General features: G+C 38.3%; 1 protein-coding gene across 1 annotated transcript in view; it reads left to right on the forward strand.

The window, feature by feature from the left end:
* Positions 1–11,761, forward strand: part of IL1RAP (interleukin 1 receptor accessory protein) — a 122,344-nt gene extending 110,583 nt beyond the window's left edge. The window contains exons 9-11 of the mRNA XM_047732952.1: positions 4,382–4,531; positions 6,068–6,211; positions 8,606–11,761. Of these exons, the coding sequence (XP_047588908.1) occupies positions 4,382–4,531; positions 6,068–6,211; positions 8,606–8,973 (662 nt within the window). The 3' untranslated portion in view covers positions 8,974–11,761. The remainder of the gene's footprint in view (positions 1–4,381; positions 4,532–6,067; positions 6,212–8,605) is intronic.
* The last annotated feature ends 435 nt before the right edge of the window (positions 11,762–12,196 follow it).

Raw genomic sequence — 12,196 nt, forward strand, 5'->3', positions numbered from 1 at the left:
GAAGAGAGAGAGAAAATCTTAGGCAGACTCACTACTGAGAGCAAAACCCAAGGTGGGTCTCCATCTTAGGACCCTGAGATCGTGATCTGAGTCAAAGCCAAGAGTCAGACACTTATCTTATAGAGCTGTCCAGGTGCCCCTCTGATTCTGTTTTTGTTGGCTGATTTTTCTTCTCATTATGGGTGGGTTTTTTGTTTTGTTTTGTTTTGTATTTTTGCTTTTTCTTGTCTTTAATTTTTTTAACATATGCTGGACATTATGTATGTTGCATTACTGAGTGTCTGATTTTTGAAAGTGAGTATTGTTTTGTTCTCACAGGTAGTTATTTTGCTTGCTTAATGGCTTGCTTTTTTGAAGTGTTCTGCTTCCCATTGCTAGAGGACATCTGAAAAATAGCCTTTTCTCCAAGGCTAGATTGGACACATCTAGACTATCTGGGCTGTCTACTAACACATGGGAGCTACCCAAAGTGTCTTTACTCTGGTCTTAGCTCAAGTGTCCCCCAGCCCTGCATGTGCGCCTTGAGTTGTTCAGCTCCCGGTTTCCTGACAGCTGTTCCTTCCCTGGTAGTTTTTCTTTGACTGGCACCTGTTCTTTGCTTGATCTTATCAAGTGTCATCCGACCTATGCAGAACTTTATATTTTTCCAAAGATTTGAGATCACCCTTGGAGATTTATAGAGCACTTTTTCCACACAATGTTCTTCCCCAGCCCTGTGAACTCAGCCCAACTCTGTAGTTCTGAGGTGTGATTTCTGAGTCCTTACCTGACCATAATGACTGTACCTGTGGTTTTCCCTGTTCTGTGCCACAGTCTGAAAGTGACTTCAGGCAAAAAACCAGGGTGATGGTGGGGCTCAACTTTTTGGTGTCCTTTCTCACACAGATCACACACAGAACAACCACCAGCGGTCCACCTTAGGAAAAGGGCCACTGTAAATACTACGGAGAGAAAGCCACTCCCATATCCATTCCTTCTCTAAGGCCGGAAACTGAAGGGTAAAATGCACACATTTTAAAATACTATGATAGTCAAACCAAGCAGGTCTGCTGGTTAATTCAGGGATAGGTCTCTGGTTTACCATCATCTAAATAAAGCATTCTAATTGTTTGTAATTCAGAGAAATGGTCATTACGTGGTTCCCCAAATTAAAAGTCTCAGCAATTTAGTGAAGAATAGACACAGGTTCCGTGGCAGGAGATACTTGGAAATCCAAGCAGCTGGTGTCAAGCTCAGAGCCCCAGTGGACAGCAAGGTCCCGACTCATGAAGAGAAAGAAAATAAGTTAGGTTTCCAAGGAGAAAGAAGACTGGAGACCGATAACTTGAAACAGGGAAAAAGACTGGAGCTAAAGTCCTGGACTGGTTTAACTCAGGGTGGTTAGCTGGAAACGTGGACCTTGGTACCTGTTACTACTGTTGAATTGCAAAAGGAGTGGAGGAAATCCTGATCCAGGGAATAACAGCAGAGCAAGTGGCAAAAATTGGCTCTATCCTAAGTCAATTTTATGTGAGATCGAAGAGTGAAGCAGTTTAGGAGTGCAGTTTGGTCAAATTGCATCACCCCTTCCTGATTGGAAACCCTTTGGTTTGGGATTGCATCAGAGTAAAATCTGTATGCCAAAACAACAGAGGTTCCGGCTGGGGCAGACAGAAAATGTGGGCTGAGCATCATCCTTTCCCTGCAAGCCAGCAAAGCTTTATATGAAAGCTTTTTTGAACATTTTCTGCATGTGAATCAAGCCATTTAGAAATTCAGGCTTATGGATTATTTATCTCAAGAGTTCAATTAGTTAAACAGTGTTAGGAACTTCTGGATATCATCAAGATGGCCCCCACAAAATACAATCTGTAAATATGACACATGTCATGAAATGACCCAAAACCAAAGTAAAAATCCTCACTAAAAATAAAATAGGCAGTAGTAAAAGAATGTTACAGAGGGAAATTTATGAGAGTAATTGATCTTTTGATCATTAGGCAAGATATCTATTGATATTTTTTCTTATATCCGTTTCAGGTAAGTGCATCCGCCAGCCTCTTTTTCCCCCCCTCCCCATTACAAAATGTCCAGCCAGAAGGAGCCAAAATAACTGAGCAAATAATGAAGATGACAGTGGGAACTACCCCAGGGTACTGTTAACATAACATGTGCTCAGAAATACCGAGGACGCAGCAGTTTTCATGCCAGCTACCCAAACTGATCTTACTAAATTCTCAACAATTGCCCTAAGATAGCTTTTGACATTCGGTGGTGGAGTTTTCTTATTTTAAACACCATTACTCATGGAATGAGCACGAGAATACCTGGTAATAATTCCTCATTGCGGAGTTCCAGGCTATCTCTGAGATAGGATTAGCATCGGAGTTGAGGATAATGAACTTGAAACTCTAGGAACTTCAGGCTCAGCTCCAGACTGCTTACCATTTTCCCCTTAGGATACATACCTGTTTTAAAAGGGATTTTTTTTCCACTAGTATTTGATCTATAATTAAACTCCATGGCAGAGCTCTGCAAAGATCTCTGGACTTTGGAGTCAGAGAGCAGGGATAACAATCCCAGCTTTGAACTAAATTCCTCTGTGCCTCACCTTGGCAAGCACGTAACACAATGCTCAGGTGATCAAAAAGCCTTTTCTCATTACCTGAACCCATATACCTCTTCTGCCCCAGCCCAGCCTCTCAGTACTCCCCATCATATTACCTTGCTTTATTTCCTTTATAGCATTGATCACTACCTAGCATTCGTTGTCCTATTATTTATTTCCTTGCATTAGAATATTAACCGTAACTGCGCAGAAATCCCTTCCGTCTGATCTACTCTTGTATCCCCAACAGCTTCTGGCAAATAATAGATGTTAATAAGTAATTGTCAATAAGTAATTGTCGACAACTATTACATAATTTAAGCCACTCCTGCTTCAGACCCAAATATTCTCTTCCTTCTTCAAACACTTAGACTTCATTATCACAAGCTAATAAAGCAACCAAATGAAATTGTTGATACATAGTAGTACGAGATTTCTTTTCAATGTTTCTGACGTAGATGGTGTTATACCTGGAAACATTCATTGAGATCCTACATATTCTAGTGGTAGGATAGATGAAGGAGACATAGGCTTCCCTAGAAGACTATAAATTACAGTTTAGTGAGGAGTGAGAGAGAATGGAGCAGCAGGCTTGTAGACAAATTACAATATAAAACAAATACTGTATAATAGAATTATAGACAATGAGAAGAGTAGGAATTTCTGTCAGGCAGATGTCAGGTTGCAAGAGGAATTTTATTCTAGGAAAGCTTACACAAAGTAATGACGTATGAGCATGGACTTGAAAACTAAAGAAAGAGAAAGAACTATTTTCACCAGAATTCACAGCATGAACAAAGACACGAAGCAAAATCTTCCTCACGTTTTTGAGGGGAAGGTACTGATAAATGAGACATTAGGGTGGTTGGTGGTTTGGTCATGACAGACCTTCTTTACAGGACTGAGTTAAAACTTTTCTAGTTTTTGGAAGTCAGGAAGTACCTCATTCTATTTCTGATAGTTCCAAAGAAATTTCTAAAATATCTGTCATATAAAAGTAAGCAGATAACATGGGAATCTGTCCATACCTGAATATTGCAAGTTAATTTTCAGAAAATGTGTCCTAGAAGTGTAAGCCTGAGAGATACTTTCAAACCTAAGCATACTCAGCATTTGGTGGATACCCTCTGTTTCTACCCAGTGAAAATAAGATTTTTGAGGCTTTTTTCCAAATTTATAGGAAAGGTAATTAAATTTTTTTTTTCCATGTGGCACTGACGAGAGGATGGAATTAAGACTAATGGAATCACATTAAGATTTTCACTCAATCCAAATGCTCCAAGAATTAAATTTCCATCTGAATCATGGTCTGGTCTGGGTAGTAGTAGTAAGGATTCCATCCCAAAAGATGGACAAATGGGAGATGAAATGATACTTTTCAAAAATATTTTATGGAAATTCGTGTGTCAGATCATGAGTTGAATGAGATGACCTTCTAAATTCTTTCCAATGCTGGTATTAGAAAATACCATTTATATACCATTTATATGTATATATATATATAGCATTTATAATACCATTTATATACCATTAATATGTATTTATATAACATCAAAGTCTATTCAAGTCATCAAGTAGTTTAAAACACCAATATCAGGTGCTGAAAACAAAAAGATAAATATGACACAGGCTGGCATTAAAACATAATGCTTAAAGCCTATCATGTTATCTCTGCTTTTCACACATATAAGTCAGGTTCATGGCCCAGCTGCCTGGCTTACCTGGCTATTTGCAGGATGATACATCACTGTGATCACCAGGTAGAAATCAATTGTTTGTTTTTGTTTGCTCCATTGATAGCTCCAAGATACACAGTGGAATTAGCATGTGGTTTTGGAGCCACAGTCCTGCTGGTAGTGATTCTCATTGTTGTTTACCACGTTTACTGGCTGGAGATGGTCTTATTTTACCGGGCTCATTTTGGAACAGATGAAACCATTTTAGGTGAGTAACAAAAGCTTGATCTAAATACCTTCTTCTACTGTCATTTTCAGAAAACATGTTGCCTTGATAAAAGCTAGAATAACTGGGAGATTTAATCAAACTATCTTTGGTTTCAGCCCTTACTATTAAAAATTCTTCTAATGTATATTATTTTGCTTTCTTGGTTCAATATTTGTTTAGTCTAGATTAGCCTGTCCAAATAGCAACATACTGCAAGCCACATATATAATTTAAAATTTTCTAGTGGTCATAGTAGGAAAAGTAAAAACAAAGTGAAATTTACTTTAATCATATATTTTATTTTAACCCAATGTATTTGACATATTATCATCTTAGCAAATCATGCATATTTAAAAGCTAATGGCAATATTTTAGTCTTATTTTTTGGTATTCAAAATCTCACAATTTAGCCTGTGTTGTATTTTTTTTTTAAGATTTTATTTATTTATTTGACAGAGAGAAATCACAAGTAGACAGAAAGGCAGGCAGAGAGAGAGAGAGAGAGGGAAGCAGGCTCCCTGCTGAGCAGAGAGCCCGATGCGGGACTCGATCCCAGGACCCTGAGATCATGACCTGAGCCGAAGGCAGCGGCTTAACCCACTGAGCCACCCAGGCGCCCCGAGCCTGTGTTGTATTTTAAACTGAAAGCACATCTCCATTCAGACCAGCTGCATTGCAAGCGTCCGAGTGCTACGTGTAGCTGTGTTTGCTGTAACTAGACAGTGCAGGCCCACACTCTTGGTACTTAAAGAGTGGTCCAGGCACCAGAAACGTCGGCATCACATGGGAGCTTGTTAAGAGGAGAATCTTAAGCCTAACGCCTGTGTTCTGAGTCAGGAATCTACATTTTGACATGATTCCCAAGTGATTAAAGGGCACATTGAAGTTTTGGAAGCACGGCACGAGTGTAAATTTGCCTGGTGACAAGAAAGGAACAATTAAACATACTGATTCTTAGACTCCTCCCATAAAGATTTCCAGCCCGTCGGTTTGTGGAAGAGACAACCTATATTTTTACTGAGAGTGATGTTTATAATTAGGCACCTTTGGGAAAGATGGGTTTATGGAATCTGAGTATATTTTTAATTGCAGTTATTTTCAGGTATAAATAATTTAGAGCCTTTCTAAAAGTTTTTCTCCATTTATAATTCTAATGTATTAGTAGTGACAAACTAGGGCGGGAACCATAAATTCTCTGTGTGGTATTAATTGCCAACACCTATGATTGACTATTTGTGTCCTGATTATGTTAATTCATAGTTGAATGAGCCAAACCTCATTTATTCTCCACTATAAAAACAAAACTTAGTGATATGAGAGTAGAAGACATATCAGATAAAATTTGCAATTACTCCTTAAAATAGTCATTTTGCCTGGAGACCTGTCACAAGTGGGAAATCACACTGAATCTGTCAGATAATTCATACAAATAAGAAAGTTGAAAATGTCTAATACGCACAAGTTCGATTTACGAAAAAATGCAGTACAATTAGGAAACTTTTCTAATATATATTGGATCTCTCTTCCTTTTGCTAGATGGGAAGGAATATGATATTTATGTATCTTATGCAAGGAATGCTGAGGAAGAAGAGTTTGTGTTACTGACCCTCCGTGGTGTCTTGGAGAATGAATTTGGATACAAGCTGTGCATCTTTGATCGTGACAGTCTACCTGGGGGAAGTAGGTATTTCTCTTGAGTACAGGTGATGCCACCCTTCATGCAAAGGGAATCCTTACTTTGGGGTCATGTGTGAGAGTCATGGTGGGGTTCTGTGTTGGCATCATTGGATACTGAATGTTCAGATGTTTGATGTAATGGAGACTTCTTTAGGAATCAAATTACCTTGTGAGTTATAGATCATTGAGGTGCCATTTATGGTACTAAAATAGCTCCCCTTGTAAGCTTTAAGAACTCCAAGTCAGAAAAGTGTGGGTGCACAGTGGATTAGGACTCTACAAAATGCCTCGGTTTTAAGTGTTCTGCTTACACGCATTTAGATTTTTAGAAAGTTTAAGCTAACCTGTATTAATTTCCCTTGTTTTTTTTTGGGGGGGGCGCAAACATTGAGTTTAAACAACACTTATACAAAGACTGAGTTTTACTTGCTTTTTACTAAGAATGAGTTTGTGAAGAGAATGCATGGCATCTTTCTTAATACTACTCACTGATAATAATTAGATTATTTCCCTGTGGCATTTGCTAATTTCCTTTTCCTCACTTTTATTTTCTAGCAAGCCAATGCTATTTAAATCCCCCCTTTTCTTGGGTCTGTTTCTTCCTTTCTACCAGCTCATACATTTGAGATGTAGTTTAAAATTTTAAAAAGGCCATTCCTATACTCACTGTTAAACTTTGTGCTGTTGAAATGCATGTAATGTGTTTAATCCTCAGCAAAACAAACTAATTTTCCTCCCCTCCAATCCTTTTTGTGTTCATCATTTCAGATGTTTTAAAAATGTTATATGGATAATGGAGATATAAAATAGACTTAAATGTTTATTCTCATTCTGAATTAGCCAGACCACTTATTCTATCTCCTCAGCCATGATCTAGAAGTCCATCATGTTAGTGTTCTACAGTGGCTGTCTCTCTCAGTATTATTTTGCCCGGAAATGGTGACGATTATACAAGTTAAGGGACAAATTCCATTCCCTTTAAGACTTAAAATCCTAAGTCACTTATTCACCCATTTACTCATTCATTCTGCCATTCAACAAATACTTAGTACAGTGTGAAATTTATATAAAGACAAACAGTATAACAACAATGACCCTCCAAGAGGGGTTGATAATTCTTTAGAATTCAAGTTCTACGTAATTACTCTTGCGTCTTGTTTCTGATGGTTGATCCTTGTGATCTGCCTTCTCTCTGCTGCTCTTCGTCCTCTTTGCCTCTGGGTCTCTTTCCATGCTCACACGTGGTCTGCCTCCAGCAGTACTGCATGGAGCAGGTAATTACTGATTCCTGGATTCTCCTCCAGGCTGCACATGGAATTTTAATTGCAAGTCTTTCCCCTTTGTCTCTGTACCTGTGAAGATGAAGGAGCAGAATGACTGCTTTGAGGAGTACTGTAAGCCATGAAATAGCTTTCACAGCACTAGTGCATTCTCTGGAATTGGCTTCTATTGGAATCCCAGGTAAAGGATTATACCGTCCTGGATAAGCAGCCCTGAGGAGATGGCTTGTTTCCAAGACTTTGGTGATGGGAACTAAGCAGAGCCCATGACAACAGAATAAAATTACACTGAATTTCCATTTTCTCTGTTTCTTCTTCTTCTTTTCTGACCTGAGGAAAGCATTTGCCTGTTAGTGAAGGCAGACACATCAGCTAGCAGCCTACTGAAACATGTGTTTTCATAGTAATGAGAGGAGTTTAAGGAGAAAGATGTAGGGACTAATTTAGGCTCTAGAACAGAGAGCAGAATAGAAAGCTGAGCTGAGAATGTGATGCCAGCCAAAATGCCATTCAGTTGGCTAGATTTTTTTTAAGTTCCTATTCTAAGGACATAGTGATACCAGTCTGAGTCAGGTAGGAGTCTGGCAGCAGAGAGGGACTTTCACAAAATGAATGTTCCTACTCTTGCTTTCCTCTGTTAGTGAGAAATGAATTTCCATGATTTTGCCTCTATAATGATTATATTTTTGAATAGCCACTGGCATGAGTGAGTAAATACATGGGTATTTTGGGGGAGAAGGGGCTCAAGACTGATTTGTTTGGGCTGCAGCGTGCCATGTGGTTTGAGGAAATTGATAGCTGTACAACCCATTTATTTCTCATAATGCTTTTGAAGACCAGGGTTATAGAAGTATACTTGACTTCATGCCCGTTTGGAATTTTTTGGGGGGATGAAATATGTGCATATAGTTTTCAGTATCTTGGAGGAGTGTGACATTTATTTGACAGAGTGAGTGGGTCGAAAGATTACATCGTTGCAAATGTTCTTGGTAAAAATTTCATCCCAATTCCCAGGCGGTTACCCTAAGTTTCCTACACTTCCCTACACTACACTCAAGCCCCAGGCTTTTGGGGAGTTCTTGGCCAACACTAATCCCCACGGTGTTTTCTTTCTCAGTTGTCACAGATGAGACCTTGAGCTTCATTCAGAAAAGCAGACGCCTCCTGGTTGTCCTAAGCCCCAACTACGTGCTCCAGGGAACCCAAGCTCTTCTGGAGCTCAAGGCTGGCCTAGAAAACATGGCCTCTCGGGGCAACATCAACGTCATTTTAGTACAGTACAAGGCGGTGAAGGAAACGAAGGTGAAAGAGCTGAAGAGGGCTAAGACGGTGCTCACGGTCATTAAATGGAAAGGGGAGAAATCCAAGTACCCACAGGGCAGGTTCTGGAAGCAGCTGCAGGTGGCCATGCCAGTGAAGAAAAGTTCCAGGTGGTCTAGGAGTGGCGAGCAGGGTCTCTCCTATTCATCCTTGAAAAATGTATGAAAGGGACAATTAAATGGGTAAAAAGAACCAAGGGGACTCCGGGAAGGAAGAGTACCCTTTCTTTACTCACAACTTGATGTTTCACAGACAGAACAGAATTCTGTCAAAGCCTCCCCATAGGGACACATTCAGGGTGACTGTATGACTGGTCGTTCTACTTCCTCAGGCAATGCTATGGTTTAGAATGGCGCGCCACCAGTCCATCACCAGGGAATGACGTCACTATGTTCTTCGCAGGCAAAGACTTGGTTGATGCGAATTTTCTCTTTCTGCATCCTCTGCCCCTGTTCCCACATCTCTATCCCCTCTTTCTTTCTCATTGTTTATAATCTTAACATTGTGGGGCAGTCTTTTGCTGTGGATTTCAAAACCCCTTAAAGATAATTACCTTTTGACAAGGTCATTATGGGTTTCCGAGTCATTAAAAAGATGATTGGTGCCCAAATTCATTTGAGCTGATGACAATGAGCTCTTCTGCTCATTCTGCTGGGCACTGCCCTGTTGCAGCCATACTGACACCCACATAGGACAGTACGAAGCGGTGTAACTGAAAGTGTTCCTTATGATGGTTTGAAAGGGGTTACCTGCATTTTCTCCTACCAAATCCCTTGTGCCCTCCATCTCGGTCATCGATGTCACATTTGTCAACTTGAAAAATATACCGTATTTTTCTTTATTTCAGTAAACTCCTGGATATTTGTAGGTCAACCCGTACTTGTCACTTCATCTTCCCTATCTACTGTACCTCGTATCAACCATTTAGAGTTTGCAGATGGCTCTACACGTGGTTCAGTCTGACAGGAAGCTTCTAATGGTGCTAAGAGAGAGTGAAATAACAGCAAAATGCTTTTAGGGCATTTTCTGGCTTGTGAGAAAAGCACAGAACAGGGCGTCCAGCAATTTGTCTTTTCATCTTAGCCTTGCTAATGTGAATATTAGAAAAGTGATTTCTCCTCACGTGTTCTGTCTCTCCACTGTAAAATGTGGAAGTTAGACTTAGTGACCTTGCAAGTTGCTTTTGGCATTAATACTCTAAGAGAATTAACTGGACCACCCAGTATTTTCCATATTTTATTCACTGGTACAGTTAATACACTCAGTCCAAACATGTCAGTCTGGAAAGTCTCTTCCATGAAACTTGTTTTACTTTAAGTAAAATCTTAAGACTTGGAAAAGTGAAAACTAAGTCCAGAGTTTACAGAGTGGTGAATACCTGCGGTGTACACACACACACACACACACACACACACGTATGTGTATGCACATGCCCACGAATCATGTATGTATAGATCTACATTGTATGTAGATATATACACATGTTGATTGTATATGTGTGTATATATGTTATGTATGCATTTGTGTGTGTGTATATATATATGCACACACCCTTATGTACACATACATGTGACTTTAAATAGCTATTGGCACAATATTACGAACCACTGGGACTCTCATCCAGTTTTTAAGTTATGTTTTTACTGTAATTCTTTTGTATTTCCTGTATATTATTTGTAAAATCACAACTCACAGAGTAGTCGTTGTTAGTTCTCACCTTCCCTAAATTAGTAGGAATAACTTACTGCTGCTACATTTGGTCTGGGTGCAGTGGAATCTGTTGGACACAGAGCTTCTGTGGTCACTGCTGAGCAGTACCCGTCCCCTGGCATTAATTGATCATCTACTATGTTGCAAGCATACACTCTTAGAAACTAAACTATGGTAATCTCAGTGTTCAACTACTAGGGAGATAAATCTCTATTTGGACTGTTAAGTAGTGGAGAAAAGGAAAATAAAATACTTATAAATAAGGCTGAGCATCCTGTGAAACACCATAATTCATAATTTAAAGGAACCCTTATCCCAGCATTATGAATGTTGATAACCAATTCTAAAACTATCTTCTGCATTTAAGTGTCCTTCATCAGTGTTAAGCCCATAATAAATCATTTCTCTATAGTGAAGATATCATTTTAAATTGAAGAAAAGAAAAACTTCATGAATTCCTGACTGTAAAACTATGGTATGGAGTCATTCTTGGATATATATATATATTGGTCTTACTAATGCTTTTCTTTGCTACAAACCACAATTACTCCTCCTGTTAACTCTTCATCCTCAAGACCAGAGGAAGGCTGACTCCAGATAAGCTTTGAATATCAATTGCATGAGCTTTAGGTAATGGGGAACTGTCCCATCACAAGGGGGACATTCTCTTGCCATTGCTGCATTCTTTTGCACTTTTGGATTCGATATTTATCCCAAATGCTTTTGGGTACCCCTAGAAACTTCTTGATATTCCTTTTCTTATTTATCTACTGATCTTTGATATTGAGCTTTTCCAAATGCTAAAATCTAAACATCTCACATCTAAATGATACATTTTGTCTCATTCTTAGAGAATTTTGTTTCGAGGATTTTTTGTTTGTTCTCATAAGATAATTTTGTTTCAATGTTTTTCTGTTTGTTTTAAGTCCCAGAAGATACCTGTTACAAAATTTTTGAGGGAGATGAGGAAATATAATTTTGAGAGCGAGGAAATATAATTTTGAGAGCAAGGAAAAATTGCTCCATAATATTAAAAAAACTATCTCTAATGCTTAAAAAAACCTTAATGATTCCAGGTATATGATATAAAGATCTTCTGCACCCAAGTTAACAAAGAACCATGACATATAAAGTGTCTAATTACATGATCATATAAAATTTATTTAATTATCTTTTATGTTGTAACTTAGGTGATTCCCTAGGATTCTAATAAACGAGCATTCCATTGTATTGGGAAACAAAAGCATCATTCCACTTGCTAATTATCCATTTATTTGCATAGGTTTTAATATTTTAAGATTATCTTATTATCTTTTTATTTTATTCATAAACTTTTGTATTTTCCATTTTCCATTTGATTTGTAAATTTGTTTATTTTAAAAATAAACCATTTATTTTCAGATTTGAATTTTATTTTGTGCATGTGTTTTATGTCTTTATTTTCATGTTTGGGCATAAGAAATGAGAATAAGAAGAATTAATGATACACATAAAAAGAAATGTTAGAAGCTACATTGGTTAAATTTCTCTTTCTGACAGAAATCTTAGAAAAATGGGAATTTTATATCAAGAACATTTTTTACATGTGAATAAAAGAGTTATTTAAATAAAATGAATTGTTCTAGTGTGCCAGGTGTGTGTGTGTGTGTGCATGTGTGCCTGTGCATGTATGTGTATG

This window comes from Lutra lutra, chromosome 1 (genome assembly GCF_902655055.1).
Source record: "Lutra lutra chromosome 1, mLutLut1.2, whole genome shotgun sequence".
Lineage (NCBI taxonomy): Eukaryota > Metazoa > Chordata > Mammalia > Carnivora > Mustelidae > Lutra > Lutra lutra.